Genomic DNA, 17,923 nt, shown 5'->3' with positions numbered 1-17,923 from the left:
AGTTACATTTCAGCAGGTTGCCCTGGAGGAGCTTGTTTTCTGTCTCTCACTGTGGCATTTAAGAGGATAATCCAAATATGAAGTTGTTTATAAACCGAAATATCCTACAAATTCAGAATTTAATTCAGTAATGGGGTAACATCTGTTGATGTATACATGTTAGTGTTTGTAAAGCACTACCAATATAAATGTACTAACTAGGTAATCAGAACACTTATGCACATCAGCAGTATTATCTTCATTTTACAGCTGGAGAAATTAAGACACTCAGTGTTGCTCAGGCTTCCATAGCAAGTTACTAGAGCCAAGTTCAGAGCTTCAGAGTTCTGGCTTCCAATCCCATGTTCAGTCCACTTGATCATGTTAACTTTAAAAAAAAAAAAAGTGTGTATATGTATATATAGTGTGTATCTTTCAGCGGAAAACTACATAACTGAAGTTAAAATAAACATAAGGTGTAACTTTTTGGTCACAGGCCTTTGCGTTCCAAGTTGTTCACAACTGACTATCTGTTACAACTATCATTTATTTAATACAATTTTGTAAACTTCTTTACTGAAACTGACTTTGTATTTTATTTGATATTGGTAGCAAAATGTTAACTTGAGGTCTCTTCTGCCAGTCTGCAATGGCTTCTGTAATGGAAATTAACAATCTCGTACTAGATTTTGAAAGAATAAGACTATAACCTTTAGCTTAGGCCAGTGGTTCTCAAACTTTTGTACTGGTGACCCCTTTCACATAGCAAGCCTCTGAGTGTGACCCCCCCCCATAAATTAAAAACACATTTTTATATATTTAACACCATTATAAATGCTGGAGGCAAAGTGGGGTTTGGGGTGGAGCTTGACAGCTTGCAACCCCCCATGTAATAACCTCACGACCCCCTGAGGGGTCCCAACCCCCAGTTTGAGAACCTCTGTCGTAGGCAATGTTAATTTTTAACATCTTAATAAAATAGATTCTAATGTCAAAGGCTTTGAAGGAAAGCTATTGCTCCATCTACAAGGCCTTCTACATTGACCTAAGGTACACTATTCTAACTGCTGTTTGTAAAGTGCTGTGAAGTATCTTGAACATGAAATGTACTACAGCAAGTTACACTCAGTTCACTTAAGGGCTCTTCCTTTGTGGAAAGAGTATGGGCAAAAAGTCTTGGGGCTATTTTTTCCCCTCTCCACCTTTTTGTGACTGTTGGTTCCATCATGATCCTTAATCATTTAGATGGATGCTGAAAGTGGTTCTGTTGAGAGCAATCTCTCCTACTTTCTACGGTTAGACAACTTAGTTAATGGTAAAGGGTTGTGTTTGAGTGAAATTGAAACAGCAAAGTAAAGACTCGTCTTGATAAGAATTTTGCCTTTGAGTTCAAGCAGCAGTTCTTTGAGTGATTGTAGGTATGTATTCCATTAAGATGTGCACACGCCCCTTGCACCAAAGCCAGAGAACTTGGCCTAGCAGTGCCTGTAGGGGTGGTACTCATGTCTTCTTACCCTTTAGCCTATTTAAGGTCCTCTCACCTCCCTAAACTATTTAAGGGCTGGGCCACCCTGACGCCTTCAGCTCAGGCTTTCTGGTATTTTATTGTATATAGTTAATAGTTGGTCAGTATTGTTTAGCAATACCCCTATGTTTAATTTGTAGTAGTTATTTAGGATAGATCGTTACCCTGGGTAATGCCCTCATTTGGGGTTTAAACATTCTGTTATGTGAGGTGGATATCCCCAATAGCGACCCCCCACATGTGCTGTTTGTTATGCCTGGGAGATGAGCATGTTATAGGAAGGTTCTCCATCTGCAGAGTATTTCAAAAGGGAATGCAGGTGGAGTAGTCCATGAGGCCTACTTTGGCACTGGGGGATGTCCACAGATCATTCAGCTCCATGCTCTTCTTCGGAGCTGACACGAGATACTTCTCTGGGTTCGAAGTCCAATGCTTCCCTTAGTCCTCTGAGAAAGAATCATAGAATATCAGGGTTGGAAGGGACCTCAGGAGGTCATCTAGTCCAACTCCCTGCTCAAAGCAGGACCAATTCCCAACTAAATTATCCCAGCCAGGGCTTCGTCAAGCCTGACCTTAAAAACCTCTAAGGAAGGAGATTCCACCACCTCCCTAGGTAACCCATTCCAGTGCTTCACTACCCTCCTAGTGAAAAAGTTTTTCCCTAATATCCAACCTAAAACTCACCCACTGCAACGTGAGACCATTACTCCTTGTTCTGTCATCTGGTACCACTGAGAAGTCTCCTCTTTGGAACCCCCTTTCAGGTAGTTGAAAGCAGCTATCAAATCCCCTCTCATTCTTCTCTTCTGCAGACTAAACAATCCCAGTTCCCTCAGGGTCCCACAAGACTGACTGAGACCATTCCAGAGGTCAGAGAGATTTTTCTTCATCTTCCAAGAGAGGGACTGACCAGCACCATGATTCCTCCAGTATGCCAGATGGAGTTGGGTTGCCCAACTGCTCACTGGTTCTGTGCCAAGATCAGTTGGACGCTGTACTGTTGAGGTCAGCACCAACAATCTCTGTGCCATTTGGCCTAGCAGACAGCATCAGATGTACTCTGCCTCTCTGTTCCCGATTCCCCAATAAGTCAGGAGCATTCAGCTGCCATGGCAGCTTCTGCTGTACTCTTGGCATCATCTGGTCCCATTCGTCAGTATCCTATACCACACTGCCTAACACAGTAGGAATGGGGCCTCTGGCCTAGTACGTACTAGCCACCCTGACCCTTATTCCCAATGGCCCACTTGAAATTCTTGATGTTGCTTGGCGTATAAGATCCTGTTCTTCAAAGTAATCCAGATGATTCTGGCTAAAATTTATCTTCCTGAGCCATTTCTACTACAAGTACAATCTGAGGTAATTCCTCCTGAACTGGTTCAGCCTGATGCTCTCATGCAGGAGCCTCTGGTGGCCCCAGCCCCTTCTACTTCCTGCTCACCTGATGACCCTAGGATACTGGACTGTTCTTCACCTTTGCCTGAGGATTTTAAGTTATACCAGGGCCTCCTGAGGCACATGGCTTCCACCTTGGGCATTCAAGCTGAGTTTGTGCAGAATACATGTAAATTGCTGGATATTCTCAAGTTGTTAGCTCCAGGGAGGGTAGCTTTCCTGATAAATGAAGCTCTCTTGGAGCCTACCAAGTCCTTGTGGAATATCCCTGCTTCATTACCACCTGCAGCAAAGCTCTCTAGCAAACAGTGTTATGTTCCTTTGCAGGGCTTTGAGTGCTTCTGTTCCCATCCAGTTCATAACTCACTCATTGTAACAGCATTAGTGACAGATCATGACAGGGGTGATGTAAGTCCACCACCAGGGGCAAAGAATCTAAGAAGATGGACTTGATGGGGAGAAAAATGTACACAACTTCATGATTACTACTGCACATTGCAAATCATCAATTGTCACTATGTTCAAACTCACAGATAAGTTGCCAGAAATGCCCACTTAAGAGTTTACAGCTTTGCAGGTCATCTGGTGGGCAAAGCTTTGCTGCAGTCAGCCCTGGGTGTGTCGTACACTTCTTCCAGAGCAATGGGATCAGTGTGACTATGAGAAGGGCCTCATGGTTGTGAATTCCAGAAGATGATCTGATGTTCAGCAGAGCACAGTAGACTTAGCTTTTGATGATTGGCTTTTGCTTCAGTAGAAAACTGAGACTTTACATTCTTCACAGGACTCTCTGGCTACTTTCTTTGTTGGGGGGGGTTTATACCCGTGACAAAGTAGGGAATTTTCTTAATGGTTTGTATGAATACTGTGTGTGTCTCAGTTTCCCTGTGTGCTGCATGTTTAATAAGGTGGTGGGAGAGGGTGTGTGTTGTTGCAGAGGAGGTATGACCTCGCTTAGCAGTCAGGGTCCCGGATAACGACCTGGAGATTGAGTCCCCTAGCAACTGGTGACCAGAAGGTCCACCCCATCTTAGAAGTCAACCAGTTCTGACCAGTGGAGGAACAAAGGACAAGAGAGAGGGCCCAAGTGGCCTCTTTCCCTGGGACTGAACACAAAGAGCGGCAGAGGGGCTGTTGGAGAAGGTGATACAGGATGATGGGCTGGAAGGAGGGGGCGGCTGGACTGGGGACTGAGAGAGCAGCATGAGCCCATCAGGACTGGGGCAGACCCAGATAGACTGTGGACCTGTGGGCCCTGAGAACTTCCTGTGCTGGGTTCAGACATTCAATACACCCTTCTGTTTTAAGCTGGCTGAGAGTCACTGCTGTATAGAGATCAGGGTTGCGTTGTTGCTTTTGGGTTTGAAGAGTGGACTCCCTGAGAGGGCCCTTGGCGAGAGAGACAGGTGTGCAGAAGGCTCAGAGGTACAGCTCCAGGAGGTGGCAGGGCCAGAGGGCCTAGCCTTAGAGAGAAAGTGCAGCTTCATGGAAAGCTGTCACACTGAAGACAAAGCCCGATGCCAGCTCTGTCCACATATCCATTCAAGTGACACCATCATAGGACCTAATCACATCAGACACGCCATCAGGGGCTCATACACTTGCACATCTACCAACGTGATATATGCCATCATGTGCCAGCAATGCCCCCCTCCTGCTATATACATTGGGCCAAACCTCTCCAAAAAGAATAAATGGACACAAATCTGACATCAGGAATCATCACATTCAAAAAAACCAGTGGAGAACCTCTCCCCTTCTCTCTCTCTAACCACTCAGTGACAGACTTGAGAGAGACAATTTTTGCAAAAAAAAAAAAAAAAAAAAAAAAAAAAGAACTCCTGAGAAAAAAAAATGACTTACTAGAATATATTAACTAGAACTAACAACTAAACTGGGGAATGGGAGGGGGTACATACATTGAATCTATTTATCTATATTTGATGTTCTCTCCTCCTCTCCACCTTCATCTTAATTATATCTTCAAAAAGTTTTTTTTTTCCTTTTGCTTAGCTCATCTCAATCTCAAGATCATTGATTGTTGCTTGATATGCATTATCATGCCTTTTCATTTTCTCTGTATCTCTGTGTGTTATGTGTGTGTGTCCCAGTGTGTGATGCATCCAGCCAAGTGAGTAGCTTGCTCAAGCTCATGCTCAAATAAAATAAATTTGTTAGTTTTGCCACACAAGTACTAACAGGTTTTTAATTTTGACAGATACAGACTAACACTCTATGAACACTGAAGAGGGTTACTCCTGAGGGACCTTATGGAGCTGAGAGAGCACTGAGCCTGTGAGTCCTTGACCATACTCCAGCCACAAGGAGGTGGCATTATAGAGGTCAGCAGTAACAGCGTCAATATCACTCTCAGCTATTTTTCTGGCAGTTGTTCTTCCCTGTTATGCAGCAGGACTTATCTAATAGAGGACATGGATTGTGGAGGAGAAATGGGCCTTCTGGGTCTAATTTCAGCCAGCTAGCTGGTCATCCTTCAGTGAGCAAACAGCCATTTTGACTTTTAGATCCAGGGCAGCATTCCAGTTGTGAATTCCATGCCTTTATCTGCTCAGGTTGGGGACAGGCTGTCTTGCTTTATCCATGCTTGGGATACAGTAATAGACAAATAGGTCCTAAGCACCATGAGATCGGGTTGTGCCATTCAATCTCTGTCCATCCCTCTTCCCTACATTCCTACTCCTTCCCTCTTCAGAACCCCTCTCACAAGCCACTGCTCTTCCAGCAGGTCCACACTCTGCGTCCTTCGGAAGATATAGAAGAGGTCCCTCTGCAGCACTAGGGAAAGGAATTCTATTCCTGGTATTTCCTGGTCCCGAAATTCAAAGGAGGGATGAGACCTATTCTCAATCTCTCCTCTCAACAAATACATCAAATATGGGAGACTCCGTATGGTCACTCTAAGCAGCTATTCTTCTGTGTTAAATCACAACTGGCTTGCTGGCCTGGATCTTCAGGATACTTACTTCCACGTGGTGACTTTTTTTTCCCAAGCCACAGGAGGTTTGAGATTTGTTTTGGCAGGTGAACATGATCAGTACACAGTGCTACCCTTTGACCTGTTCTCTCTTCTTTGCATTTTTACCAATGCATGTCAGTAGTGACAACATACCTCAGAAAAAGAGGAATTCATGTCTTCCCGTATTTGAACAATTGCGTAGTGAGGGGCAAGTCAAGAGAACAAGTCCTCTCATGTCCAGTTCACACTAAGCCTTTTTCGATAGTCTGGATTTGATCTTGAACAAGAGAATGTTGACATTAATACCACCTCAAAAAATCAAGCTTATTGGGGTCCTCTTTGATTCTACAAATTTGAGCGCATTTTTGCCAAATGAGTGATTCCAGGCAATTAGTCACCTGTCTGTGTGTCTGCTCTCACGCTTCTGTTCCAATCTGAGTGCTTCTGAAGCTGTTTGGCCATGTAGCCAAACCCTTATTTGGACCTGCATGCAAGATTGCACCTTTGTCATCTTCAGGTGTGGTTGAAGTTAATCTATCACCCAAATTGTCAAGCATTGGACTGTCAAGTTTGAGTGCCTCCAGAAGGTCCGGATTCTTTCCAGTGATGGTTAGTTCAGAGCAGTGGATGCCAGGGTGTTGCCTTCGCTCGCCCCCACCGCCCCGGACAGGACCATAATTACTAGTGCTTCCACAATAGATTGGGGAACACATCAGGGGGAATTGGAGGTACAAGGTTTGAGGCTGGCTGCAGCAGCATTCATCATCTTCATATCATCATCATTTGACACAGCTCAAGGCTGTAGCAGTTCATGTACCCACCACCACAATGTATTATCATAATCTCATCAAAGAAGGAAGGGAGGGGTCAGGTCATCATCTAAACCTCTGCCCAAAGCAAAAAGCACCAAACCCACAACTATCAGCCCAGGCTTTCAAGCCTCAAGCCTGAAAAAAAAAACCTAGGGAGATTCCACCACACCACCCTCCCCATTCCAGTCATTCACCACCCTACTAGTGAAAAAAAGTTTTCCTTTTGTCCCACTCTAACCTCTCCTCTCCTTGCAACTTGATCCATTGTTCCTTGTTCTTCTATCTGTACCACTGAACACAGTCCATCTCCATCCCTTTGCCCCCCCCTTCTGTGTAGTTGAAAGCAGCTATCCCAAATCCCCTCTCTCTTCTCTCTCTTCTAACAATCCTAAAGTCAGCCCTCTCTCTCGTCTCTCTCTCGTAAGCTCCCATTTCCCCCTGTTCATTTTTTTTGCCCTCTCTCTGGACTCTCTCCCTTCTGTAGTGGGTTCTCAAAACTGGACAAGTGTAAAACTGGACACAGTACTCAGGCTGAGTAGAGAGGCCTCACTGAGTAGATGATCACATGGAAATCTCTGCTGGAAATGCCCCCAAAAACTTATAGCCCCCAAAAATTGCCACACAAGCAACAAGGCAACAAGGCACACTTTCATTCAGCTTAACCCCCTAGGGTCCTTTCTGCAGAACTGCTATTCTGCAGAACTCTGCCCCCCAGCCACTGTGTCAGTGCATGGGCAGTGCATGGTCCTAAGTGCAGAACTCTGCACTTGTCTTGTGTGTCCTCTCTGAATTTCTTTTTATTCCTCCTCTATCCTCTTAGGTCTATGTCCTCCCTCCCCTCTATCCCCCACCTATCCCCTCCACTCCTGTCCAGTCTCCAGTCATCTGCAAACTTGCTAAAGGGCATCCTCCAGTCCATCCTCCAAATAGTTGAAAAAATATTACCCTTAACTGAACCGACCCTCCACTTGACCAACTCTTGCTGCCACCTAGACAACCAACCATTGATCATTACCCCCTGCAGTTAGCCCGTCCACCCCCGCACTCATTCATCCTTTCCGCCCATTCATTATTCATCCAGAAAGAATACTTTGACTGACTGTAAAGACTGCTTTGTATCCAGAAATAAATAGAATGCTAAAGTCAGATCATCCATATAGACATCATTTCCCATCCATAGGTTATCACTTATCTCATCATCATGAGAGGCATGATTGTTCCATGACTTGCCATCCTGATCTCCATCCTGACTGTTCCTTCCCAGTTTCTCCCTTCCCTTTAATCCTCCTGATGATTTTCCCTGACTTTTCCAGGGACTGACTGAGGACTGACTGGCCTGACTGGACTGGCTCTTTTTCCTTGGATCTTCTTCCTTCCTTTTTAGATGGGCACTACCCTCCCGCTCTGCAATCTCATCGGCCAACTCCTTTAGCACCCGATGCAGCAGCGCCCCCCCCCCCACTTTTGTTTGTCCAGCTTTTCTAAATAGCCCCGAACTACTTCTTTCTCCACAGAGAGCTGGTCACCTCCTCCCCATACCGTGCTGCAGAGTGCAGCTGTCTGGGAGCTGACCTTGTCTGTGAAGACAGAGGCAAAAAAAGCATTGAGTACACTAGCTTTCTCCACATCCTCTGTCACTAGGTTCCCTCCCTCATTCAGCAAGGGGCCCACACTTTCCTTGACTTTCTTCTTGTTGCTAACATACCTAAAGAAACCCTTCTTGTTACTCCTAACATCTCCGGCTAGCTGCAACTCCAAGTGTGATTTGGCCTTCCTAAGTTCACTCCTGCATGCCTGAGCAATACTTTTACACTCCTCCCTGGTTATTTGTCCAATCTTCCACTTCTTGTAAGCTGTTTTTTTGTGTTTAAGACGAGCAAGGATTTCACTATTAAGCCAAGCTGGTCGCCTGCCATATTTACTTTTCTTCCTACACATCAGGATGGTATGTTCCTGCAACCTCAATAAGGATTCTTTAAAATACAGCCAGCTTTCTTCGACTCCTTTCCCCATCATGTTATTCTCCCAGGGGACCTTGCCCATCAGTTCCCTGAGGGAGTTGAAGTCTGCTTTTCTGAAGTCCAGGGTCTCTGTTCTACTGCTTTCCTTTTTTCCTTGTGTCAGGATCCTGAACTCGACCATCTCATGGTCACTGCCTCCCAGGTTCCCATCCACTATTGCTTCCTCTACTATTTCTTCCCTGTTTGTGAGCAGCAGGTCAAGAAGAGCTTTTTCCCCTAGTTGGTTCCTCCAGTATTTGCACCAGGAAATTGTCCCCTACACTATCCAGAAACTTTCTAGATTGTCTGTGCACTACTGTATTGCTCTCCCAGTAGATATCGGGGTGATTAAAGTCACCCATGAGAACCAGGGCCTGTGATCTAGCAACTTCTGTTAGTTGCTGGAAGAAAGCCTCATCCCCCTGGTCCGGTGGTCTGTAGCAGACTCCCACCACAACATTACCCTTGTTGTTCATACTTCTAAATTTAATCCAGAGACACTCGGGTTTTTCTGCAGTTTCATACTGGAGCTCTGAGCAGTCATACTGCTCACTTAAATGACACAACTCCCCCCCTTTTTTGCCCTGCCCTGTCCCTCCCTGACAGTTTATATCCATCCATGACAGTACTCCAATCATGTGAGTTATCCCACCTCTCTCTCTCTTTTTCCAATATATACATCAATTCCCTGACCAGGACTTCTAGTTCTCCCTGCTTGTTCCCCAGGCTTCTTGCATTTGTGTATAGGCACTTAAGATAACTCGCTGATTGTCCCACTTTCTCGGTCTGAGACAGGAGTCCTCCCCTCTTGCAGTCTCCTGCTTGTGCTTCCTCCCGGTATCCCACTTCCCCACTTACCTCGGGGCTTTGGTCTCCTTCCCCCGGTGAACCTAGTTTAATGCCTTCCTCACTAGGTTAGCCAGCCTGCTTGCAAAGATGCTCTTCCCTCTCTTCGTGAGGTGGAGCCCGTCTCTGCCTAGCAATCCTCCTTCTTGGAAGACCGTCCCATTGTCAAAGAATACAAACCCTTCTCTCCGACACCATCTGCGTAGCCATTAATTGATTTCCACGATTCGACGGTCTCTACCCTGGCCTTTTCCTGCCACAGGGAGGATAGACGAGAACACCACTTGCGCCTCAAACTCCTTTATCCTTCTTCCCAGAGCCACGTAGTCTGCAGTGATACGCTCAAGGTAATTCTTGGCAGTATCATTGGTGCCCACATGGAGAAGCAGGAAGGGGTAGCGATCCGAGGGCTTGATGAGTCTCAGCAGTCTCTCCGTCACATCTTGAATCCTAGCCCCTGGCAAGCAGCACACCTCTCGGCTTTCCCGGTCAGGGCGGCAGATAGATGACTCAGTCCCCCTGAGGAGAGAGTCCCTGATCACTACCACCCTCCTCCTCCTCCTCCTGGGAGTGGTGGTCGTGGAACCCCCATCCCTAGGACAGTGCATCTCATGCCTTCCAATCAGTGGAGTCTCCTTCTGCTCTGTTCCCTCAGATGTATCATCCACTCCACTCTCTGCACTAGTACCTGCGGAGAGAACATGAAAACGGTTGCTCACCTGCATCTGTGTTACTGGTACATAGACATTTCTGGTACTCTTTCCCCTTCTGGAAGTCACATGCCGCCAATTATCCTCGCTGGCCTTCTCTCCCCGCTGCGTAGCCTGCTCTGAATCTTCAGAACATTGTGGCCGCTGAAGCTGATCCTGACGTCTATCCAGGAAATCCTCATTTTCTTTTATGGAACGCAGGGTTGATATCTGTTTCTCCAGACCTTGAATCTTCTCTTCCAAGGTGGAAATCAGCTTGCACTTCGTACAGACAAAGTCGCTTCTTTCCTGTGGAAGGAAGACAAACATGGCGCATCCTGTGCAGGTCACAACGGCAGATCGCTCAACATCCATGGTCTCTTCCTTCTGAGAGCTCTCTCCAGGCGCACTCCCAGGCAAACTCCTTCTGTTTGCCTCTCTGCTGTTCGCTGCTCAGCTGGTTCGCAGCTCACTGCCTTTTTATAACAGTCAGGCCCAGCTGGAACAAAGCACTCCCAAATCAAACTGGTCAAACAAGCAATCAAGCACACAGTCAAACTGCCCCCCCAACAGACACTCAGATACTCACCAGCACAGTCCCGCTACTGCAGCACTTAGCGTACCTCTGCTCAGAGGGATCCCAGGCAAACTCCTTCTGTTTGCCTCTCTGCTGTTCGCTGCTTCCATTATGTGAAGAAGCAAGGGGGAGCTCACTCCTGTCAGCTTCATCGTCTCTTGACAAAGCTCTGGCAGCTCTGCACTGAAGATAACATCACTCCTGCAGTTGCTCATTTACCAGGGGCCCAGAATTACTTGGCCAATTGTCTTGGCAGGAATTTCTCCTAGAATCATGAGTGTTCTGTGAAGAACAATGTGCTGAGGTCCATTATTGCATCTGTTGGCAATGAAGGACAACAGGCAGTGCGGGTCCTGAGCAGGTATCAGTCAATGTTCCCTGAGTGATTCATTTAATCTAAATAGTGGATCAGTCCTGATGTATGCTTTCCCCCAATCCCAGTCATTCCTGAGATGAAGATGGATCATCAGATTGATTCTCATCACACCAGCTTGGCCAAAATTGCATTTCTTAGTGATGTTTCTTTATTAATGTTTGCAGGATTGCTACTTGGTCTTCCATACCTACTTCTACCAAACATTATGCTATGACATCTGTGTCCAAATCAGATTTGAGTTTTGGGAAGGCATTCTTGCAGTTGCTCTTTAAAGTAGACTCCAAGCCCCATCTCCTCTTGATACTGCTTTTTAAGTCACCTGAGTAGAGTGCATGTCTCCAATCACTTGAAGAAAAGATGGTTATTTACCTGTCCTGTCATGTTATTCGTCAAGATGTGGATGCAGATGTTTATTTCACAACCAACCCTTCATCCCCTCTCTATTGAAGTCTCAATTATTGATGTTTGGTATGAAGGAGAACTGAGAGGTCAGGGTTGTGTTGCCCTTAAATAGCTTGGGGAGGGCCTAAAAGGCCAGTGGTTATGAGCACCACCTGTACGGGTACTGCTACACAGTGTTCTCTGACTTCGGTGCACTGGGCCGTGTGCACACCTGAATGGAATACATGTCTGCACCCACATCTTGAAGAACAGTTACAGTCCAGATACGTAACTGTCTTTTTCGCTGATTAAGAATGATGCAACTTGTTCAGTATTCAGTTATAACATACATAGCGTTTCAGTGTGTCATCAACAGCTTACTAGCTTGGATGCTGACACTAAGCTCTCTAATCATGGTTATCAGTTATGAATTTTAGATACTAGCCTTTGGGAAGTTCTCATCAGAGTTGTAAATAATGATACTTCTGCAGATGAAATGAGATGTAATTTATTTTTCCAATAATCTGGCAGCTTCAAATTAAAAATTAAATATCCTTTCCAAATGGCTTGCAGTGTTCAGAAAAGCTTCAGACAAATGTCATGGCCTCAGCAAAGTACATAGCACAAGTATTTACTTTTGCTTGAGGAATAAAAGAGCTTTTAATATTTCTTGAGCCTTTCTGCTGCAACCTGTAATTAAACTGAATTTCAAAGCCCTTCTTTGTCAGTCTCAAGTTAGTTGAAAATAAAAGTACAACTTAGCTGTGTTCAGAAATATGAAGCAAATTATGATAAATTTAGAATTAATCATAAACAGCTGCATTTTGTGTATTTCGTTTGGAACACTAGTTAGATACACTACTTCAGTAACTGGTTTATGTATATATCCCAGACTTTGTCCAAACATTTTGAGGGTTGTCATCCAAATATTTCTATGTGGTGACAACACTGATTCCTAATTTTATTTCCCATTTCATTCTCAGTACTGTTGTTAGTACATTCTTTGGCTCATGCTTTCTAGGTTATTTTGTGTAACTATTATGTCCTTTAAGTTTTAGTGGTTGTAGTCAGTTGATAGAAATGCTTCAATCAAGGTTATTTGTTTTTATGAAAACGTCTTCCACCAGGGGGCTGTAAAGAACCTCCAGGTGCAGGAATGGAAAACAATACTCAGTGCTGATTATGTTCTTGAGGAGGGAGAGAAATCTGTTATGTTGGTATATCACAAGACTTACATTTGTTTAATATTGCTTTTTAAAAAGTTTAGGTTGCTTTCCTGATGCTTAGTTTTGCCTTCAGTGTGGTTCTCTTTGTGCTCAATCTTATTTTTAAGAAATAACTAAGAGTCAAACTGTTACCTCAAAAATCTCCAGTTAAAGATCCTGTGAAGCAAGATTTTATATGTTCTCAAAGCTGCTTAGGTGGTGATAGAGGCAGGCTTCATTTGGTGACAGAGTGGTTTGGCCCAACTCCCATTTGGAGGCTGGATATTTTTTAATTACACTAAACTAAAAGCAAGCCCTGGGCACAAATAAAGGGATTGAAGGCTTCTGCAACTATTACAAAAGTAATGATGTAAACAAGGTTTATGTTCTTTGAAGAAATATGCACTCTTTAAATAGTGAGAAGTTAGATTCAGTGTTGCAGAGTAGGGACAATGCTTGGCAAGTGTTTAAATCCAATTTAAGCTAGTTTAAACTGTAGATTGTAGACTTTACCTTTGTGACCATTGCTAACATGCTGTGATTATGAAGTTTTTCACGCTTTGGCTGTCCAAGTATCTGGTTCTGTAAATCAGAAGGAGTTGTCCCTATGTTGAGCATCACCAATAATAAGTTTCTGTGGGACATATGAGTCAATTATACCTGTGTAACCCTGTGGCTTTTAATGAATTTGCACAGGTCTTGCTGCTTTAACTTGATGAACTGTTCTGTTAATGCAGAAGGCATAGAAACCAACACCCTCGATCTTAATTCTGTCTGCTCTACAAGGTTACTGGAAATTAAAAGCAGCAACAATTAGCAGACATGACTCCAGATGCACAAAAAGAACAAATTGTGTTCCACAACCATCCTGACAGAAGAAATCCTGCCCTGGGTTAAAAACCTCTGACCTGGCTTTGCAGGTACTTTAAGCCCAGGCTATCTTAACCCATTGTGGGTAAAGGTTAGAGCCCAGGCTCCAGTTTAACGCAGGTCATTGTCACCTGTCTGTTTTGAAGTGAGGATACAGGTAGTCAGTCGAGTGCTGATAGTCCTCGGTGTGTGTCCCGCAATTCCCCCAAAGAACAGACAAGTTCTTCTGCAGTTGACAGGGAAAGAATCCTAGGTTGGCTTAGCACACACAATTGTGGGTGACTGCAGAAACAGAAAACACAGTAATGTAAGTAGGACTTTCACTGTAGGGATCCTTATACCCATGCAAGGCTACCAGGTGCCCAGATCCAGTTGCCAATCACCTGCATTAACTGTGAAGACATACTCCACACTTAGTCTCTGACAAAGCCTCATCTTTGTTACCTGAAAAGAACAAGTTGACCACAATATCCTTGGTAATGAAGAAATTTTCGTTTCTCTGAAATCCCTTTGTCATCAGTTAGCCCCCTTGCTCCCTGGTATCCCCACGATTCTCTTGTAGGCATCCTGTTTCTAATACTTACAAAACTTCTTGGCTCTTTTTTTTTCCTTTAGTTATTTTCTTCCAAAATTCCCACTTGCCCATCTTACATTTTTTTCCTACCATAGCTGGTTCCTTTTTATTGGCTTCACTTTAGCTGGATTTCAGCTTTTGAAGGATACCTGTTTGGCTCAAATACTCTCTTGTCCATTGCCATTTAATCGTACTGTGATTTTTTTTTCTTTCCTGCTTCTTTTTTTTAGGGGACTTAGGGGGGCATGCCCCCCTTTACATACCTGCTGTGATTCTTATAGGGAATGCTTAAGTAATTCCCTTGCTGAGTGAAAGGATTTTAACTTCCTCACTTTTTAATGTAGGGGAGCCTCCTATTTTAAATCTACTCCCAATGTTACTTAGTGCGTCGACTATAATTACTTACTGACTCAGCTCCTGTGTTTTACTTCGGACTAAATCTGGCATAGCTACTCCTCTTGTATGCCATAGACGTAGCTTTTCCAAAAAAGCAGTCATTTGAAGACATTGAGAAATAGCTTCTCTAAACCTTGTCTTGATATGACACTGGTACACTTTCTGTAAGTGGGTACTTGAAACAAGCATTATTACTAGTTTATTAAATTTTAGTTGTCTCTAGGATCTCTCTCAATATTGCACATGCAATATCTTTCCTGATCCAGAGGCTGGTAGTATAAACTTATTAGTACATTTTACATTTTTAGGCTTGGGAATTAAGATTTTTATGGATACCATTTGTATTTCCCTTTCCATTCAAACTTTTATAGAGGTTGGCAGTAACTTCTAGGTATAGTTAGGTTCCAACACTGGAAAAATAGAGCAGGAGGGGTACTACCTCCCCTGCTGACACCACCTCCTGCCTTATGGAGGGAGAATGAAAGTCACTGGCTGCTGCACTGCCTACTTTGCTGGACTGTGGGACTACCTGAGAGCTTGGAGCAGAAGAGGTGCTGTACTGGTCCTACCTGAGCCCAGGAAATCACTTAATACAGTGTGGTTAACACCAGCTTCCTCAATTAAAGGATTGTGACAGCCTGTCCTAGTGTCCTTATGTTATTTCTGGAAGTAATTCAGTCTCCCTCTGGACCTTCAGATCAGCACCTCTGGTTTCAAGTTGCATTACTTGTGTTCTGAGATCCACAACCTGTTTGTGCCTGATGCATACCTAAAGCACTTGGCCATAAGGCAAAAAAATGCACACCATAGCAGGGCCGCCCAGAGGGTTCCGGGGGCCCTTCCGTTCCGGGACCCACCGCCGAAGTGCCCCGAAGACCCGCGGCGCGCCGCCCCCCCCCCCGCCGCCGCCGAATTACCGCCGAAGCAGGACCCGCCACCGAAGTGCAGCCCGGTCTTTGGCGGTAATTCGGCGCCGTGGGGGGCCCCCACCGCGGGTCTTCGGGGCACTTCGGCGGCAGGTCCCGGAACGGAAGGGCCCCCCGCCGCCGAATTACCGCCGAAGACCGGGCTGCACTTCGGCGGCGGGTCCCGCTTTGGCGGTAATTCGCCAGTGGCGGGTCCTTCCGCTCCGGGGCGGAAGGACACCACCCCCCGCCGGCGAAGACTGGGAGCGGAAGAAGCTCCTGGGCCCGGCCCCACAAGAGTTTTCCGGGCCCCCCGGAGCGAGTGAAGGACCCCGCTCCAGGGGCCCCGAAAAACTCTCGTGGGGGCCCCTGTGGGGCCTGGGGCAAATTGCCCCTCTTGCCCCCCCTCTGGGCGGCCCTGCACCATAGTCTGCAGTATCCTTCCCTTTCTGGCGACTTACACTTGGGAGCGTCTTTCTCTAACTTTTTGGTATTAGGTTGATCTAAGTTTTCTTACATTAGAAGCTAATGTTTTATTTAAAGTTTTATTAGTTTTTTCTTCACTCGCTAACTGAACAATATACTTTTCTCAGTACCAGAATCTCATGCTGTCTACACTTACCTGTGCTCGCTGAAAGCAGTATTTCATTGAAGACTGGCTCTGGCCAAGAGTGTGCAGAGACTTGAATGGTTGCTGAATATGTGCCCCATCGGTTCTAGTTTGTCATAATTTTCTCCCAATGAGCAGATGCAGATCAGTCACTGAGGGAACTATTTCCTTGACATCACGCTAAAAGCCTGAAAATCTGTATAAATCAAATTTAATTCAGAAATGTACAATGGGCAATTGACTAGGAACCTGAGGTGATACAAAATCTTCCCAGAGTCTGGGGACACAGATTAAACAAACAAAAAAAAATCTTAGCTATGTATTCTTAATTTCCAAAAACAGAATAACTACTATTTCAAAATGCACCCTTTGTTTTTAAATTTCAGGTGTCCATTAAGGAGACAGAACTATGACTATGGAATCTACCTCCTCACAGTTTTGTACCATGAATCGTGGGTAAGCAAATGAATGTATCTAACAAAATAAACAGTGCTTTTAATTCAGAAAAGATAACGCTTCACCTAGGACCACATTTAGTTAAAAATCCTGACTTATGTGGTGGGTGGAATCGTTCTGCAGCTTCAGCATGCTTGGAAGATTTACAAAAAAGCATAACAGCCCTGTTCTGTCCAACGTGAACGACAGAAAGCACTTCTAATACCTTTCCAGGATGCCACTATTTTATTGTTTACTTGACTTCATATGCCCACAATAAATACCACCCCACAGGAGGTCTTAGAAATAAATTCCTTTCTTCTGACAAAAATTAGGAATAATTTTGATTGCATTTATCCTGATGCAGTATTAAAATGCTAAACGGAAATGAAACAGCTTTCCAAAAGATTTCAACTGGCTATTAAATGCACACACTGAAAATTAGATAAGAAATCAGTTTAAAATGTTTGTGTTTTTTAAATGTGGTTTTATAATACCTGATTATCTTAACCCAAAGCAAAATACAGAGAAGCAGGGAACAAAATGATTTGACAGACTTGTATTTAAAAACTACAAGTTAATTAGTTAAATATTCAAGGGATAAAATCAAATTTGTTTTTAAGCAATGAATGAAGTTATTTTAAAGAGTCACAGATTATTTGAATCTTACACTTGTCTTAAAATGTGCTTTTTTTCCCCTTGGGGGAATATTTTATATTCAAAACACATTTTTTTAATGTGTACAACTTAATTAAAAACATGTCTGTGCCTAGTAAGTTTCACAAAAGTAGTGACCTTGTGGTGAGTGAAATATTCTCCTATGGTGGGTAGAGGGACAATAATTTTGCATTTATTCCAGTTCGGGGTCTCTCTTTTTTTGGTTGGCCCCACCCACCCCACTGCCCAATTGCTGAGGCTGTCAATAGGAGCATCAGTTGTGGTGTGTTATCAAGAACACTTGTACATTAGGAATTAGAATGAAAAACTGTTTCATATAGGTAATCAAGTGGACATAAGACAACTTTTCAATCCATACTCTCTTCTCCATCAAAATGTATCCCTCAACTGGCCTGTTAATACTTAGTATATCCATTTCTCCCATGACTTCTAGTCATTCCTATTGATTACAAATATTAAAATGCATTTTTTAAAAGGAATCTTTTACATTATATAGAATGATAAAAGCAATATAACATACCTCCCATAAAAAGGAACGTTGAAAACCAATTCTTGCATTTTGGATAGCTTCTATTTGTTTCAGGGAAGTAACTGACAAATATGACATTTAGCCGCCGCTGCCACTACATTTGGCATTTGTGCAGCATTCATGTTTTCACACAATATTTGAGCTGGTGTGTTTTACAAGTATAG

The 17,923-nt window shown here is 44.1% G+C and overlaps 2 protein-coding genes across 29 annotated transcripts in view; one reads left to right on the top strand and one right to left on the bottom strand.

Annotated features, from left to right (window-relative positions):
- The window catches only part of MRPS35 (mitochondrial ribosomal protein S35), a 56,594-nt gene that overhangs the window by 20,896 nt on the left and 17,775 nt on the right, over positions 1–17,923 (top strand). Inside the window, exon 7 of the mRNA XM_039540433.1 lies at positions 16,504–16,573. Within this exon, the coding sequence (XP_039396367.1) occupies positions 16,504–16,573 (70 nt within the window). The remainder of the gene's footprint in view (positions 1–16,503; positions 16,574–17,923) is intronic.
- LOC120406051 (potassium voltage-gated channel subfamily KQT member 1-like) overlaps positions 1–17,923 on the bottom strand; it is an 819,762-nt gene that overhangs the window by 790,985 nt on the left and 10,854 nt on the right. For 19 of the 28 annotated variants that reach the window (XR_005599087.1, XM_039540307.1, XM_039540238.1 and 16 more), the window contains 2 exons: positions 16,130–16,313; positions 13,764–13,914 (listed from right to left, as the gene is read on the bottom strand). The gene's annotated coding sequence lies outside the window, so the exon portion shown is untranslated. The other 9 variants (XR_005599094.1, XR_005599089.1, XR_005599099.1 and 6 more) reach the window with 9 other exon arrangements.

Source organism: Mauremys reevesii, linkage group 1 (assembly GCF_016161935.1).
Source record: "Mauremys reevesii isolate NIE-2019 linkage group 1, ASM1616193v1, whole genome shotgun sequence".
Classification (NCBI taxonomy): domain Eukaryota; kingdom Metazoa; phylum Chordata; order Testudines; family Geoemydidae; genus Mauremys; species Mauremys reevesii.
The sequence above is the reverse complement of the archived record's forward strand: the minus strand, read 5'-3'. Positions and strand labels throughout refer to the sequence as shown.